This window comes from Tenebrio molitor, chromosome 1 (assembly GCF_963966145.1).
Source record: "Tenebrio molitor chromosome 1, icTenMoli1.1, whole genome shotgun sequence".
NCBI lineage: Eukaryota > Metazoa > Arthropoda > Insecta > Coleoptera > Tenebrionidae > Tenebrio > Tenebrio molitor.
In genome coordinates this window covers 31,114,761-31,133,395 of record NC_091046.1, presented here as the reverse complement: position 1 = coordinate 31,133,395, position 18,635 = coordinate 31,114,761, and the positions used below count along the sequence as shown (strand labels likewise).

The 18,635-nt window shown below is 33.2% G+C and overlaps 2 protein-coding genes across 2 annotated transcripts in view; both read right to left on the bottom strand.

The window, feature by feature from the left end:
* Positions 1-2,189, bottom strand: part of LOC138139512 (uncharacterized) — a 73,244-nt gene extending 71,055 nt beyond the window's left edge. The window contains exon 1 of the mRNA XM_069059849.1: positions 1,992-2,189. The gene's annotated coding sequence lies outside the window, so the exon portion shown is untranslated. The remainder of the gene's footprint in view (positions 1-1,991) is intronic.
* Positions 2,190-7,050: 4,861 nt separating this feature from the next.
* On the bottom strand, positions 7,051-15,951 carry Ube4A (Ubiquitination factor E4A). Its single transcript, XM_069040405.1, has 11 exons — positions 15,230-15,951; positions 14,899-15,179; positions 14,510-14,845; positions 14,254-14,457; positions 8,994-9,100; positions 8,745-8,942; positions 8,389-8,680; positions 8,190-8,335; positions 7,981-8,130; positions 7,315-7,926; positions 7,051-7,262 (listed from the first exon to the last, which is right to left on the bottom strand). The coding sequence occupies exons 1-11, from the start codon at positions 15,768-15,770 to the stop codon at positions 7,139-7,141; spliced, it is 2,991 nt and encodes a 996-aa protein (XP_068896506.1). The 5' UTR covers positions 15,771-15,951; the 3' UTR covers positions 7,051-7,138.
* Positions 15,952-18,635: the final 2,684 nt, after the last annotated feature.

Below are 18,635 nucleotides of genomic sequence, written 5' to 3'. Positions count from 1 at the left end.
TTACAGTCATAACTATTCAACTATGTACTACATTTTGTAAACTCATTATTTAGTCAGCATCTCATTATTCATTTATAAATTAAAATAACGCTGTTGGATAATAAATTTAAAATGTCCACCTCACGTTAGTTTAAAAACGCAATGTTCCGATCTCTCACTATGCAAGTGTAACATTAACACATCTAATCTAAACTACGAGCTAATCACATTTATTTATCGAGAAAAGTGACTTTCAAAGATTTAAAAAATACTTTGGTTTATATTTCTCTAACTTTCTTAGGTTTTCCTGAAGGAACATTTTTTTGTGATTGAAAGATTTTAATAGAAGACTTTAAAATAAATTTTTAGTTTTCTACCACAAACGACGAAATATATTGCCGATTCACGGTTTGGAAACAAGCACGCAAAAAATAACTGTTCGTTTCTTGTTTTTAAAATGAAATTGTTATTAATGTTAAATATACTTATTTCACTGAACATTTTATAACTAGAAAGCACCTACTATTATTTTTATTTAAGCCCAAACGATTTATTTATCAAAATTATCTACAAAGGTTAAATTATAGTAATGTAAGTAGGTATATGTTTGCATTTCCTAATTATATATTTTCTTTTATCTTATTTTGACTTGCACGAGGTATTACTGATACGCCATTAGTGATGTAGTGATGTAATCTTCTTTTTTGGTTTTATCATTTATAAGCATAACAATCGTTTGCAGAGCTTCACAAATATTATATATTAAAGAAACTACATACATACATAGTAGATAAATCTGTTAAGTTACTGCAAAAAAAAATAGCGCCACCAACACGTTTTGTGATAAAAACACAATAGCTAATTGTGAAAATACGTACAAATTTCGATTAAGTGGGTACAATTCTTAATTATCAGTCGCCTACGTAGAAAAATTTAATTATTTTGACCAATCAAAGATGTGAACAAAAAATTCCAAAATTTATCACTTGTTCAAAAGAAGAAGCGAAACCTGAAATTGTTTCCTAAGTTAATCAAACTAAAGCCCACACCCCTACATCGACTACACCCTATTCTCCATTAACTAAAATATCAATAGTTTCCTTTCGTCACAGTTTAACGGGGACCGTAATTGTTACTGTTGCGGATGTAAACTCGACTTTCCGCATCCATAAGCAAAGAAAGACAGACTAGACTAGACGAATCGTGCACCGCTGAAGCCGAACTCACAATTTCTTCATTCACAGCATCTTCATTCAAATAAACGGAACCTTTATATTCCGCAAACGTCCCGGTTGTCGCACAGTAATCTCATCCTTTCACATATAAAATCAAAATCCGCCTTATTAAGGAATGAGCAAAAGACCACCGTCAATGACCAACCCTCCGGTGCCGTCACACGCCGCTTGGTAGTGCAATGTTTACAAACATTTTCGCATCACCCGCACGTCCTGCATAAATAATTGAATCAATAATGGGAAGAGATTTTACGAAGGAAGTGAAATCGCTCTTTAAAAAGGACTGTGTCTTGCAGTTTATCGAGCGACAACAACTCGAATTATAATCACCAAGGTGTTCACGTGCATGACGTATTAAGGTAAACTAATTAAGAGCATCAACAATAATAAGAAGCCGTTATTACAGGCTTCTACTTTAAATCAATTACGGTCCTTAATTCCGCCACTAATAAGATTCTCTAGATATGGGGAATGAGTTTATTGATCATTTAGACAGCGCGGTCGAAGGCGTTTTAAATTTAAAATGAATACACCGGTGACGGCCAAAAATCGCAAGAACAAAACGCAATTTAGAAAGTATCGAGGACTGTCACAGTCAACGTGGAAATAAAAACGCATTTAACGAGTGAACCTCGGAAATGTTACATAAACGAAAGTAACGTGGCTTTACGATTTCGCACGTCGTTTGTGGTAACATTCGACTCTGCGCCAGGAGGAATAAATAATAATTCGTGTTGCCTGGAAAACGGAAATGTTACGGAAAATTCTCACAATTACCTGCTGTCGCACAGGGGCAGGATATGCTTTACCCTTGACCACTGACACCACACCTACACTGCACCACCTTAATTTTAGATGGAGGAGAGATGCAATGTCGAGAGCGCGATTTTAGCTGGAGGAGCCGGTGCCGAGTTGTTTATCCGCGACGTACTCACAGCGCAGCTCGCGATTTGTACGACACAGCGGACCATGTAAACTCTACTTCTGCTTTGTTACTTCCTCATACCAACCAATGCGGCTGCGCGTTTTGGGGGGTATAATGAAACAATCGGTTTTGGATTTTATATCGTCATTTTGTAAACAGCTTATCTACTTTTGATTGCTCCCGAAAAACGGAGTTTTGCTGCAACCAATTTACATTTCAACTTTGATAATTATTATGTCGTTCGTTATTTAAAAACGCGGTTATGTTTCAAGAAGAATTCTTGAAAAATAAATTCTAGTGAATCCCCTCTGATCGGCCTCTTGTATTTGGGTATTTTGCTGGGAATACTTGAAAATGACGATGACAATATAGTTATGTTCAGATTTTGTTTGCTGGGTTTGCAGCTACATTATTACACAAAACCTGTAATATGTATGATGGTAGGTATATCATACAGATATCGATATGTACACACATAAGTCTATACTTTTACTATTCGTCATGCTTATACGACGCAACACAGAAATTTAATTGAATACCGCATTATCTTAATTTGATTTAAAGTTGATAATGCTGCGCTCTATCGATGTCGTATTAAATGAATACAGTTCCCTGCTGCTGCCAATTTGAACTTGAAGTTATTAACAATTCAAAATGAGCATATCACCGTGTAAGCTATAGTTTATTGTGAACGACTACTGGAAAACCTTTACCTAAAATACCGATGTTCAAGAAGCACGACCAAAAAACAAGTTGAATGTACAACTACAGTGTGTACCCGGATAGGTGAAACGACTCTTGTAAAAGATAAAAAATTCTCGATTTAAATTTTCATTTTCTGGGGTTCAGCCCTGCTTGGTTAAACACTAATTTCTAACATCATTTTAGTTTTGAAAAATCAAGTATGCCTTGATAATTTTCAAAAAAAAAACTATTTTCCTGTAAAGTGCCTTTTATGTGACAAATATGACAAAAAGTTATTAAGAAAAGTTGTTTAGAATCAATATCTAGGCCCCTATACCAAATTTCAAAATCATCGGCCAACTATGAGTTTTTTTTTTAATGTTTATTTCACAAATCAAAGAATTTTATTTTTAACAGTTCTCTTATTATGAGTAAAAAAAAACACACTTAGATTATTACTGCAAGTTACTGGCTTTAACACTAATAAGTTATAATTAAATAAAAGTAAATTAAAACCTTAGATTAAATGGAAAAAAAATGAAAACTCATAGTTGACCGATGATTTTGAAACTTTGTCTGAGGGTCTAGATGTTAATTCTAAATAATTTTTCTTAATAACTTTTTGTCGTATTTACCACATAAGAGGCACTTGCTCTGATTTGGGTTCTTTTTGATCATTTTGTACCTTTACAATACTAATTTTAGAATCTTGACTTTTTTAAACAAAGCATACATTTACCATAAAAAAAATGCATTCAGCACAAACTCCACTGGAGAGGTCTCGTTTTAAATCTAGGGAAAAATTAAGAAGTCTGCACCACCTATCGTGCACTTTTGGGTAGCCGCGAGTGTACTTGCTTTTTCCAAAATTTAAAACTTAAAATTTGATATATTATTTTTAAAGTTCTACTAGTCAAAACTAACCTAAAATATCCATCAAACGTACCTACCAGTATAAATAATCAGATTTCATACTTGTAACTGTACCTAGGAGAGAAATGAAAGATAAGGAAACGGATAAAGGCAGAAACGAAATACTAATACAAACTGCGAACAAGTTTTTAATATTTGAATCGTCCGTGGGCACTTAATTTAATTCTTAAGCATATTTTCATAGTGGTTAAATACTTATAAAAATACATTTTCCGCGTAGCGGATGTGTGCATCTCTCTGGAATTTTCTTTCCTTTACGATCACTTCTAAAATGCATCGATTTGAATTTTTCTTCTTGCAAAATGTTTGTCCCAGGTGCTAATCGAATCAGTGGTTTTGGAAATATGTATGCTATTCTATTAAATTCTACAGAAAATTTTGATATCATTTTGTAAATAACTTTAGAACATGGAAGTCACTTATGGTTCTCCATACCCACATTTTATTATTGGCTGACATCAGTTACGGTGTATTTACTCAATTTGACTTATTTGCATCTCTAAATTTCCTATTTTGTCGAAATTCGTACTGAAAATCAACTGAATTATAATGATTTTTGTGTATAGCACAATCAGAATCTGACCACACAATTTTTTCACATGGAAGTAAAACTAAATTGAGCTGTTAGATGCAGACATATTAATATAAAAAACAAAAATTTTTACTTTCTTTTCATTAAAAAAACCGATTGAACATTATTCCGGTAAACTGTAGTCTTAATTATGTTTTGATTCATCATACACCTAGTGACATGGCATTTAGGGCGATTTAATGTAAACCCTGCAATTAATCCAGCTTGAGTAGGAATTGTGTAATCGCACTGGAGTGTTATCTTATTCCATGTCAAAAAAAAAACAAGCAATATAATAATTCTGCTTTTTGACCTTCAGTTGCAACATTTTATTAATACACAACACTTAAATTTAGTTTTAGTTTGTACGGCGTGTGTACCATTGGCTAAAATCGTAGCCATATCTTAATCGTATCTAAATTCCTTGATTTTTTTTTTGTTAAAGCAAGAAATGTAGCAACCATGGAATTATACAGGGTATTTCAAGAGTAATAACGAGCCCAGCGGAATAGAAAATGCAACCCACAATACATTGGAACGTAAACCTGGACATGGAGACGATAAATATCTGGCTTTTCCTCCTGATGTATTGTGGGTTACATTTTCTATTCCGCCGGGCTCATTATCACTCGTGAAATACCCTGTATATCAACTGACTTAAATTATTATGTTTTATTTAAAATCACAATGTCAGGTCTATTATTGCCACAATTCGTTTATCGCTCAAAATGATTCTATTCCTATAATTTATAATTATCAATTTCAAACACACATTTTTTATTTATACCGGTAATATGGTTTAAATTTTCGATTAATTTGTAATTTGTTGCTAAATGGAAGTGAATTATTTCAGCAACGCATCATGTCGGTATTTGTAATCACCTGTGTTAAAACCTAACAGGTTTTCAAAATTAAAAGAGTATACGATACTGTGCTATACACCTATATTTTATAAAAAAAAGAACTAACAGTTATTTGATCAGTAAATAATTTGCAATTTGTACTTACCTTTTCATAAACATTTGGATATTACAACGTATTTCGAAAAAATTAAATAATCCTCCATGCATTTAATAGGATCGGCTCGCAAGAGTCGATTGTTAAACATTTAGCGACACATGACTAATAAATAAATAGAATTAATACAAGATGATTCACGAGTAATAATGACCTTAACAAAATTGTGATGCAACCAACAATACGTGTCCCCCATAGTTTTTTAGTTTGTGTTTTTATTAAATATTCCACATAATGGTTTTGATTAAATTTGACAAATGTAATGTCGGGTATGTTGACTATGTTGTATAAATTTAAAATATATACTTATTTTTGAAATCCACATAATGTAATAGGTGCAAATATAATGTTAGCTGCATCACAAATTTCGTAGGCTCATGATTACTCATGAATTACCTGTATAATACGATCATATACAGACTGATTCACATAACTTTCCGACCCTAATGAAATTTAAATGCAACCAGTAATACGATATTCAGTGATAACTTGGTACATGAAATGTAGACACTCCTGGCTTTATTGACAATCACTTGACAGTTCCCTTTTGTATAATTCGTAATTAATTTTTGTTAATTAAAATGTGCTCCAATGATATGACATTGATATACGGTAAGTCAGTTTCTTAAATAAAAAGAAATATTGTCGATTAGTGCCATTTTTAAATTTTTATAATTGAAACTTTTGAGGGATGTCCAAACCATACAAAACTTTAAAACACTTAATTCATGTTTTTGAATCAAGTTAGAAATGAAAAACGTATTGCTTGCTGCATTTAAATTTTGTTAGGGTATAATGTATAATGTTTACTTAAAAACTTGTTAAATCTATCTTTCTATTTTTTTCTGATTCTGTTGATTAATGAATATAATCAATCAAAACAAGAAAACTTCAATACCTAGGCCACTTCCTTCAATACATTCTCTTGCAGTGCATATTCAGGGATAAGAAAAAGGAAAGAGAAGCTTCGGAAGGAGAATTTTATGGCTGAAAAACTTAAAAACCTGGTTTTCCACGACTGTAAACAAAGTTAGATTAGTCAATATTATCGCCAACGTCTGGAACAGAGACACATGAAGAAAGAAAAAAAAAAAGAATGCATGTAACTGTAAAAAACATATGAAGTGCCAAAATTTGTGTCTCGTTATGTTGAAAGAAGATTCATTTGACAAATAAACTAGCCAAAACTGAATAGGGAATTCCACTATTTTTCTTAGAAAGCAAAATAATTGCCCCAATCCTCCCACGTATTCTTAAACACTAGATAAATTTAAAATGTTACAGGTACTTGAAACATTACATCTAATGTGTATCTTTATACTAACACATTTCATTATAAATTTTAAACTGTATTTATAAAAAATTCAAAAATGGAAAAATTCCCTATTCATTTTTGCCTAGTTTATTATAAACCTTGCTCACGTTAAGTTGAACATTTCAAGGTCAAATTATTTAATTTTTTGGCTCTGTAAATAGTGACATGTAGCTAACCAACATAATGCGATTTAGCAATGCTTAATCCAACGTGAACGGTGTTTACCTGCATGTCACTATTTACAAAACATAATTACAGAGCCAAAAAATAAAATTATTTGACCTTGAAATTGTTAACTCAACGTAAACAACATATATACCTATATAACTCTTTTCGCCTTACTTATGTTAAAGTTTGAATATTTTTCGGTTATCAAAAAATAACAAATATATTATGTAACAACTGAAATTTCTTGAACTTTATTTAACAAAAATATTTGACAGTAACATACTTTTCACCACAACAAAAAAAAAAAACATTTATTTATTTTTCCTTTCTATAATCCAATTTTTAATTTCTTCAGCTAATTCTGTATTTGGAATAACTTGATCCATTGATAATGGTGCACGATTAAAAGGGTCTGTCTGGTCACTTAAAAGATGTCTACAAAAATTATTTCTGTTATTCACAAAAAACATAGGTGTTGCCCACGTACCTTGCAATAGTGCTACGATCGACGGTTTGCTTTGAGCTAGGCAAAATCACAGGATCTGTCATAAGAGTTGACATTATGGGATCTAAGAAATGTTCAGGTGCTTCAGCAATGGCTTCTTCACTGGCTTGCTGCTCTTTCGCCTTTTCGGCAACACGTTGTGCAACTTCTTTCAATTCACCTATAAGAGCACCTCCACCAATACGGATTAAGACATCTTCAGCTAGCGTAAACAACTGTGGACTATACGAACGGCCATCCTGAGAAACGGCCAAACAAAAAGAACTACTTTCTTTAAGATTGATATAGATTTTGCATATATGCATAACAGTTTTCGCCGGTTCGAAATTATATTCCTTTTGATCTTTAACTTTAAAATTTTTCTTTTTTGGCCCAACCAAGTTGAACAGAAAATAATTGAGCATAGCTGCAACTCTATCTACCATTGTGGAGTGGGTAAATACAATTGTAATTTCTGATGTAAGTTTTTCCAACGTTTTTATCGTATCTCGACCTAAAATATTATCAAATTTCGCGATCATACCAATATGAGACATGTAAGCCATATTTTGATTTCTTTCCTGTGGTGGTAACAAAGCCCATTCGCCATTTTGCCTACAAAATTCCAATAATAAAATGTGTTCCATTCACTATAAGTCACAAATTAACTTGGCAGTTTGCATTTCTTTCAATTTAGCCATGTTGGCCAAAGCCTCATCTAACAAATAAACAGCGTCGTTCATAAGAAGATTGATAAATCTTAAAAACAGCGGAGGTGTTACAGCTTCCATATTATTTTCAGCTTCTTTAGCTAACATCCTTAAATAAATTACAATATGAAATATAAATTGTGTCTCTAATTTATGTATAACAATTACTTAAAATCATTTTTGTATTCATCTTTGGTCCATAAATAATCCATCACCGTATACATTGGGCGTCTATAATTAAACTTTTGTTCAAATTCTACACTCTGACCAGTCATTTCAATGCCAACGAAGACGTTCAGTAAATTGCTGACAATCTACAAAAAATATAATTATATTCATCAACACCCAAAGTGCGTTGAAAAATTACCTCACTACGATGTTCATGTTGTGTAAACAGCATTTCTCGCTGATATTCCCCGTATGTGTTAAAATTTGAAGGTTCGCCATTGTGATGTGGTAACAACGCTTCCAAAGCCTCAGCAAGTCTAGCTCTGACATGCGGATTTTTCATTCGTTCCGGTGAACCCATATAAATTAAAATAAAAGACAATATGGGTTTCAGTTTATTAAAACCTTGCTCCTCAAAAATTTTCGGATTAAAACGTCTCAAAAAGACTAAGCAACAAACAATATTTTCTATCATAAATTCTGGAATGCTTCTGTAATTAAATGATTAATAATCAGAGGTTAAATTATTAAATTCTTGATGTCAGAATAACTTACTTTAATGTAGTTGGAATTGTATCTGGTAATGGAAAAAAGATCGGAATTTCCTCCAAAGGAGCAAACGTTTTGTGTTCTGTTTTATTATAATTTACGTTAATAGCTACCTGGCAAAGCCAGTAAGTGGAAGTTGACATCAATTCAAACAATGAGTCTAACAAAACTGGATCGGACAATTGTGCTTTCAAAGATAAATATCTAAAATATTTCAGTAAAAAAATTCGCAGTGATAAATATCCATTTACGTACTTGCTGAGCAACTGAGTCATTGTTCTTTTTATACTCTCAACTACTTCATTATTGCCGGTCGCTTGTGCTAGAGTTTCCGCATAAGTGCGCTCTATTCGTCCCACCTCCTACATGATTGGAAAAAATAATATTAATCACCATATATCACCCATACAGGGTGTTATTGAAATGCGTTAAGAAAATTTAAACGGTGATAGAACCCATCAAAACAAATTACTTTTCTATTTACCATTTTTTCGAAAACTCAAATTTATTTTCACCGTATTCCGTGTGATCGAGTCGTTTATGGATGGGACGGTGAAAGAACAACGGCTTCGTACGAAAAAGGTTAACGCACAAAAAGTATACATATACGGCAAAAACCCAGGCGAATAGGTTTGCAAAAACTTACTGGCACAATTTAGTCACGTCTTTCATCTGCATTCGGGTCTTTACAATTTATTAGAAAGTGAATTTCCCGTAATTATCGTTAAAAATGGCGCAGTACACTAATCCGGAGTTAACAGATATTGTGCTCATCTAAGGGGAAGCTTTATCTAATGCTGAGGCAGCCAGGTGTTTGTACATGGAGAGATTTTCCGATCGCCAAGTTCCCTGTCCACGTACCTTTGTGAATACAGTCCAGCATTTAAGGGATTATGGTACATTCGCTCCTATCAACCCATCTGTCTTGAACTTGCGAGACTGAAATTCTGCAAGCTGGTGAGATTCAACCGAATGTTCGTTTCCGACGACTTGCATTACGAATGGGTGTTTCCAGTCTCACAATTTGGAGAACGCTGCACGAACAGGGATTACATCCTTATCATCTTCAACGTGTTAGCAAAGAACCCAATTTTTAGGCATCGTCTTTCGAGATGGGGTTTTCAATTCGCATAATAGCCGCATCTGGTCGGAAGAAAATCCACACCAAATCCGAGAACGTGATTTCCAACAAAGATTAATTAACGTGTGGGCGGGAATAATTGGGAATCGTTTGATCGGGCCACGGGCCACATGTCTTATCTCAACATTTAAATGGTAAAGAATATTTATTTTTTTTTACAAAATGTGCTGAGTGACGTTTTGGATGACGTGCCGTTGCTAGTTCGGACGGATACATGATGGAGCGCCGGCTCACAGTGCACGGGATGTTAAAAATTGGTTGGACGCTAATTTAGAAAATAGGTGGATAGGTCGTAATGGGCCAGTTTTATGGCCAGCTCGTTTACCGGACTTAAACCTCGTGACTTTTTTTTATGGGGGCAATTAAAATATGTAGATTGTGTATGAGGCTCCAGTTAACACAGTCGAAGAATTAACTGTTCGTGTGAGTAATGTTGCCGAGTCAATTCGACAAACTTACGACATGTTGGCACAGAAGATGTGATGTTGGTGAGAATTCAAGCTTCCATGGCTCGAAGGGCACAAGAACATGCATCGATAACGGAGGGCATCATTTCTAGCATTTAATATACTTAAAGGTTTGTGCCATTGATCCGATGTGTTGCGTAACTTCAATGTCACCCTGTAACACTCTTACTTACTATGAATAAAGAATTGGTTTTTGCTTTATTATTTAAGTTTTTATCTCCTTTCGCTTTACAGCGAAACAATTTAAATTGTCCCGATCTCTCACTGGACGGAGTACCTATACCAGAATTTACGATCAAAGTAATTAAAATTTTATCTGGGTTTAGAAAGATTTTTCGATAAAATGGTAAATAGAAAAGTAATTTTTGTACTCATAGCCTTGAAAGCAACGCTTCCAACATCCAACGCTCGCTCCGAAACGAGAGCTTCCCGGTCGACTCGAATGTAAAAATTGCAAAAAACACTGGCCCTTTGAGGCATTCAAAAAAATCTGTCTTGATAATAATAAAATTTAGTTCATAAAATACAACTTTCCTGGGTTTCCTCCATTAAAAAATTACGGAAAGATTTATAATTGTTGAAAATTGTTCCTACAAAATTCACAAATTATTGCAAAAATTGAAATATCAAGTGATGCAATTGTTTCCAATAACCAAAGATCACTGCCTACTTGGTTTTATGTTCGTTTATGTTTAATGTATTAAAACAAAAAAATTTAATTTAATTTTCGTACAAAAAATATTGTACGAATCACTTGCGTGAAGACATCTTCCGTTCATTCGCGCATTAATTAAAGGCACTCGCTCCTTCATCGCTCGTGCTTTAAAAAATGCGCTCATGTGGGAACATCGTCTTCCCGCACTTGGTTCGTAAATGACTATTGTTTTGATGAGTTTAAATTTTCTCAACACATTTTAATAACAATCTGTATTTATTTAATTCTCGCTTATCCTACGGTTGCTTCACTGACACGAGGGTGTAACGATATTGAACTTTATCTACAGCCACCTACGATGGTACAATCATTTATAATGACCCCGTATTTATCCTGTACATACAATTGCGGTCACGGAATCTTGGCCACAACTGACATTTAACTGACAAATATGTGTGAACTGGCCTTTATTGAATATAACCCAACTTTTGACTCGATAATGCCATTTCCCTGGTCTTTTGATGTTACAAGAAAAACTTCAAAGTGTCACTAATGTATTAATGACACTAATGATTAGTTTACATCATTTTTTTTTTTAGAAATGTCTAAAAAATGTTGGCCAAGATTCCGTGTCCGGAATAGTACTATGGCGGCCAAAAAATTTTGGCCGTCACTTTCTTGACATTCAAGTAAAGTGTAAATAATCCTTTAGGAATCGTAACCCCACTTTCGATTCTTGTCATTTTGACAATCAATTTAAACTGTTTGAGGCTCAGATATTCCAAAAATTCGACATGAATAAACAAAATTAGAGCAATCGTACATAGATAACCCGAGGTAAACGTTCTGTGTAGTAGAAATGACAAAACAATTTTGAATTTTGAAATTTACCACCCAAAAAATAACGTTCATAATCAATGTTTATGTTTAATAAATCAAGTCGGTAATCATGATGACAATAAAGTACGGATTACAATTTTTTTTTTTAATTGACTGACACTGACGGCCAAAATTTTTTGGCCGCCATAGTACAGTTGTGGACAATAAAAAACCGTACACTTTTTTTTACATAATTTGGGGTTTTTTGACATTGTGATTTATGCCAAACGTCTAGAAATGGGTTAGGTGGTAAATGTTAGTTAATAGACGAATGACACTAATGATTAATGGTGACAGTAGCGGACAAATTAGAGCCTCATTTAAGCAGCTAAATATTTGGCGAATTTTGAGCAAGAGTTGTACTATTTTTTATTGTCCGCAACTGTGCCTCAATATTTTTATTATAGTTTTGGTCTCGATTTTAATATAGTAATAGTTATTTGTACAACTAGTTATGAAAGTCATACTTTTTTTCATGAATCTGTAGTTTAGTTGCAAATAAGTGAAAAAAAGAGACTTTCATAACGTGTTGTATAGTACAGTTACAGCCACGGAATTTCGTCAGTTATTTTACTGTCAATTCGAAAAAACTTGTGCAGCCTAAGCTTTATTGTCATTATGACTGACATTCAAAATTTTTGTGGCAGAAATTCTGTCACGCACAAAAAATCAAAATGCCATGTCAAAAATCCAATAAGAAGTTAGAAATATATAAAACCTGGTTTACAGCTCATGTCAGTTGAATGACAACGACTAACGAAATTCCGTGGCCGTAACTGTACTCCCAGAACTCTAACGTTTTATGATAGGCAATAGTAATAATGAGGGAATTAGTATTTGACACCTCCTAGTGGGAAAAGGAGCACTTCGTCCAAGAGTCCAAGAGAGACTACCTGGTACCGTTTGCCCTCTTTCTACATCCAGAGCCCCCAGGGTAAAGACCGACCCATCCTTAAAGGTCTTTTTATTTACGGTCATATCCTAATTCTTTGTTAAGCTGTTTAACTTCGTAACGATATTGTCTATCATAAAACGTTAGAGTTCTGGGAGTACTATACGCACAATTTTTTTGCATATCGAATTATCGATGTAACTTGAGAAATTTGGTCTAAAAGGATTTATGAAAAATTACAAAAAAACAAAAAAATTGGAATACTTTGACAATCATCTCCAAGGAGATGGAATAAAATGATGCAAAAAAGTGCTACTTTTTTTCGTGTAAAAAAGGGCCACTTTCATTACCATAAGCAAAAAATTCATTTTTGTAATGATGAACTAGCTGGAACTTTTTTTTTGTTAGATTATGTTACTAAATAAATAAAATCTGGACAGTTGGCAACGATTTAAATTGTCATAGAGCTAAAGTCAAAACGAAACATGACAGGGTGGAGCTTAGGATGCGCGCTCTCCAATTTACCGCTGACAGGGGCGTATCATACAGTCGTCAGTTTAGGCGCAAAAACTTAACCAAAACCCAATTTTTCTTCATCTGATGAAAGAAATTCTACACCGAGGTCGTCTACTTTTGTTGTAGAACCTCTAATAGAATAATAAAAACTATCGTCATCTTCAGAACATTCCTCTATAGCGTAAACAAAAGAAAATTTTTGACTCCGCCACTGTCACATACGTAAGCTGGATTCAACTGATCTACATTCGTCTTCTGCGCAAACAACGTGATGTCATGTTTCGTTTTGACTTTACCTCTATTATTAATTATTGTCACTGCCATAATTAATGAATTTTCAAAACGGAGTAGAGCAGCAAGCAGACGAAGCAGCACATTTTAAAGTATAATCGAGTCACGATGAATGTGGATAAAATTCCCTAATAGAAATTGATAGCTTTCGTATTAAGATAGGTTGATTTCAATTAAGGTTACATTATGTGACGGAAACGGTAACATCGTTGCCAGTTTGAACGTATTTCGACTTGAATACCTCTGAATTCGAACTTGAATATTTATAAAAACAAATGTGCAAGGTTTATTAATGCTATATAGAATTGGGTGATTCAAAATGATTGTGGATAAGTATGGCAACTATGTACGAAAATGTATGTGGCAACTGTGAGGGTACAATAGAGTTCATAGTCGCGCAATTTTGAAAATTGTCAAGTTAATGTGCAATGTTATAAAAAAAAATCAAATGCACGCATATGAAATGTGATACAAATGTCAACTCTACCCCACTCACGATTGATATGCCCAGATCTAACCTATAAAAAAATATGTTGTAAGCTGTGTTTTTTGTTCAAGAAACGACTTACGATTTCGGATTCATGGATAACTCGATTACAAATTAATTTGATCGCTCGATACATTAATAATATTTGACAACTTAGAAATCAAATGTTCAAATAGCTTTAACTTACATGATTTAGGCGCACTAATTTGTCCACGGCCACTTGAAATCCCAAGTAAAGTGCTTTATGTGCAAAATAAAAACATTCTGTCACAAAGTTATACTTATCAGCAATCAACAGTTTTTCATCTTCTTTATCTGAATCATTCGGTATTAAACATGTTTCACTATTAATACCAGGTAAATGAATTCCTCTCTCAATATGTTGCTCATCCTAAAATTTGATCAATTAACATTGCCAAAAAAAAAAGAAGAAAAAAGTGTACAGGAACAGAACAGTATGTAGGATCCACTTTCAGTATTTTTTTATCCTTAAAATTACTGCAAAATGGATGACATAATCTTAACATAACATTCCCAAAATTAATCATAAAACCATCAGAGACATTAGTAAAATTTGCAGGATTCAAATCAGGAGGTGATTGTGCATTCCATAACTTCCCCCTATCAGCATTTGTCTTCAGACAAAGACCCAACCATTCAAGGGTTTTATTCTTAATTTGTGGGCTACGTGTTAACAAATTTAACACAAGCGCATGAATATGTTCTGTCAGTTTATTAACATTTGTCCAAAGAATGCCTTCTGCTGACGTGATGCTTGCCTTAAATTAGCACAAATTTAAAGTCTATTTGGTAAAAAAATAACTATCATTACTTGATCTGTAGGATCTTGAAAATGTTCATAAATCCCATTAGGTACTTTTGGCAGGATTGAAACATCCAAAAGTGCTCCTAAAGGAGTTCGAGCATAATCAGAACCAACTGTAAATTTAGGTGGTTTAACATCAAGAAATATGCTAGCCAAATATTCCTCACTAATAAGTACATTTAGAACTGTAAAAATTTTATAATCAAAATTTATAATATTTGCTTTTCTAATTTCAGAAGTTAATGCCAATAATATTTTCGTCAGGTTTTCTTTAAGAATTGCTTCACCTAAAACATATCTGTTTAAAAAAATACTTAATGAAGCCAAAAAATATAACCTCCATCATCTTCATCTAAAACACCTTTACAGATATCTTTAAAAAATGAATTACTGCTACCAATGTTATCTTTCAGAACATCGATTAATTGGTTTTCTAACTGCTGACCTTCATATATCTCAGACTGAAGCAGTGCTGTAACTGCATTCTGAATAATTAATGATTTAATTTTTAGCTTTTCGTCTGCTTCCAGATTGTTCTCATCATTTAAATTTCTGTAGCAATTGCACAAATAAATTATCACTTTTTCTTCTGATGCATGTGTGTTCCGAAATCTTTGTTTAGTATTTTTTATTGTAAGATTTTCCTCATTACACATAAACAGTCGATCAAATAGAGCATGTTGTAATATTGATACATCTAAGTCATTTCTATTAAAAGTTTTAGCCACTTCTTCTAAATACAAAACCTGCTTTTTCTCACTAATGTTGAAGTCCAAAGTAAATGCAAATATGTCTTGCAATATACTATCAATATCTTTTCTTTTGGAATGAATGGTGTTATCCTCAACTAGAGCGGCAAAAGGATTGAAATCTGACATTCTGATATACACTGTCACAAAAATCTACTGTTTATTTAAAACACATTTTTATATTCTGAACACTATATAATCTCTCTTCGGCATTTCAGTTTTTCGTAATTTTGCACATCACATCTTGACTTTGACGTTTCGCTAGAACATGACATGTCAACAGACTGCGTCATAAAATTAAATAATCACAATGAAAATAGATTAAAAAGCACTAAAAACACTAAGGGCCAGTTTACAGAAGCGAAATTAAGTTAATAGTAACGTAGCCAACGTTAAATAACTAGCCGTGCTGAGAAAAAGGCAACGTCGCAATCGTTCAGACTGGAGAACCGGGTGAACCGCGAACATCGAACGCCTAACAAACAAAAAGGCGCGTTTTTACACGTTCTCAATGAATTGACATTGTTTATTAGATGATTATTAGTATTACAATAATTCCCATCTTACCCCCATGGAGTGAAGAATTGATGATATCTAATTTTACACTGTCCAGCAGTAGCGGCTCGTAACAAAATCAGAAGGGGGGCAAACTTCTTTTTACAGACAGAATAGATATTTATAACAAAGGTGCTGTGCTACATGCTTTTCCTCATCACCGTAGAGGTAGAGTGCAAGATGCGTTTTTTTACTGTGGTTTCCCCAGTAGGCCTAATCCAATAAGAAAAATTCTTCGTAACAAATAACTAAATAACTTGTGGAGTTAATTCTTCTCCTTTTATAAAAACTTTTACTTGAAGACATTCATTAATATAAATTTTTGTCTCAATATTTAAAGAATTATTAAAATTCAATGTAAAAAAATATATACTTACCAAATTCAACAATTTTATGTTTCCAGCCATTCAAATTAAGTTCGATTGAAAATGTTGTTATTAAATCATTAAAATTGTTTATTGTATCTGCTTTCATAAAATTCTCTACTTCATCGTTTTGCCTTTTAGAAATTGTTTCACGCCTAAACTCTGGATCAGTTCTCTCTTTAATTGCTGGCTTTGATAGATAAGACGCTAGGAACAGCCGCATCTTTTAGTCTGGGGCTTTTTAAAAGCAATTGTTTACAGTTTCCATCAGGTTGCAAATGTTTATCATATAAAATCATATCATCAGAACTAAAATGTAATTGACAGACCACACTTGAAGCTGAAGTTTTTTCAAGGGATTGCTTTTAACCATGTTTGTTTGCGCTCTACATTTTTGGGAAAACACTTCCACCGCGATTTTTTTGTGCATTTCTTAAAGACGAGTCGTAATTACTTTTACAGCCTGTTACACAACACCTACTAGGCATGTTTGAATAATATTTAAATTTTAAATACCTACCTGTTACAAGTTAGAACCAACGATATTTCGTTTAACACACAAAAGTTAGGAGGTTAGGTTTGTCTCGGTTTAACTTCCACCAAGTTGAAGGCTTTAATTTCAGAAGAAAATGCCACAATTTATTTCACAAACTCTATACTAAATTCCCTTCAACTTTTAAAAAACTTGGTAGCTTAAAATTTTGGAAATAAACACAGTTTTCTGAAGTTAAAACGTTAAGTGTGTACACACACATGCAAATCTGCACAAACTGACTCGGTCCTAGGTCTGCGGGCATTGTTGCCAAATTTACTTGAGCACGGCTAGTTCATTTAACGTTGGCTACGATAGTAATCAAGTGCGAGATTAACTGAACACGTGACCAGATTGAACCAATCGAAGTTGCGGATTCATGGGTTAATCGCGCATTAAAATTTAATTCGAATTAAATATTTAATTCTCTTTCTATAAACTGGCCACTAGACTTTTAGTACGTAGACTATGGTATGTAGGAAAGGAACAGGGAAAAACTCTACAGCGCATTATTCAAGTAAATTCGGCCCAGAAGTTGCGTGGTGAAGGCAGTCAAATATGTAGAATTTTAAGGGGGTTATGTATTGTTACATAGTATAGTCACGATCACGGAATTTCGTCAGTCGTTGTCATTCAACTGACATTAACACATTAACTGTAAACCACGTTTTATATATTTCTAACCCCACTTTGGAATTTTTGACATGGATGTCAATTTGTCAATCATTTTTGTTGTGCGTGACAGAATTTCTGCAACAAAAATTTTAAATGTCAGTCATAATGACAATAAAGCTTAGGTTACACAATTTTTTTTCGAATTGACAGTAAAATAACTGACAAAATTCCGTGATCGTAACTGTACATATTATTATTACTTAAAATCAGTAACGAGCATCATAGAAGTTTTCACTTCTGTCGTGCGGTCTTAAGCACATTCTTTTTTTTTTTTGTTACGGTTAATGGCATTATGAAACATTTTTCTGCTTTATTTGAATTTTAATTCTTTATTGATTTACTTTCTTTGCTCTAACAAGGAAAACTTAATTTTTCTAATGGGTAAAAGTATTTACTTTTTTAAATTTGAAAGTAAAATATCTCACAAACTTTCGTTTGTAGTTATAGTATTGCCGTTATAACTTTTTATCTGCTCCGCCCACTAAAATTGACCAATCAAAATCAAAGCCAGATTCAATCTGTACAACTTTTCATCACATTTGCCACGTAAAAAAGTTAAGGTTAGAATTTTACTGTCAAGTCCACAATTATTGGTTTAGGTTCTAAAAAATAAAATGTCATTAAGACAATTCGAATGTCAGAAATTTGTACTGTGTAAATCAGATCGTCTTAACAACCTATTTGATTGGTAACTAAGAAAATGAAATGGGCGGGGCAGATAAAATGTTACGTTGTCCTTAGTAGACATAACATATCACTTTTTTTTACACAGGCGTATCAAAAAGACATCCTCTTTCATAATCAATCATAAATGTAAGGTGTTATTTAAAATGGGGTTGCCTGAGTGCTGAGTTATGACGTGACATC

Coding starts and splice junctions, on each gene's coding strand:
- Ube4A (XM_069040405.1), bottom strand. CDS start 15,770: ATGTCAGATTTCAATCCTTTTGCCGCTCTAGTTGAGGATAACACCATT. Junction 8,943..8,993: donor ATGACTCAGTTGCTCAGCAA/GTACGTAAATGG, acceptor GAAATATTTTAG/ATATTTATCTTTGAAAGCAC. Junction 8,336..8,388: donor AACATGAACATCGTAGTGAG/GTAATTTTTCAA, acceptor TATTTTTTGTAG/ATTGTCAGCAATTTACTGAA.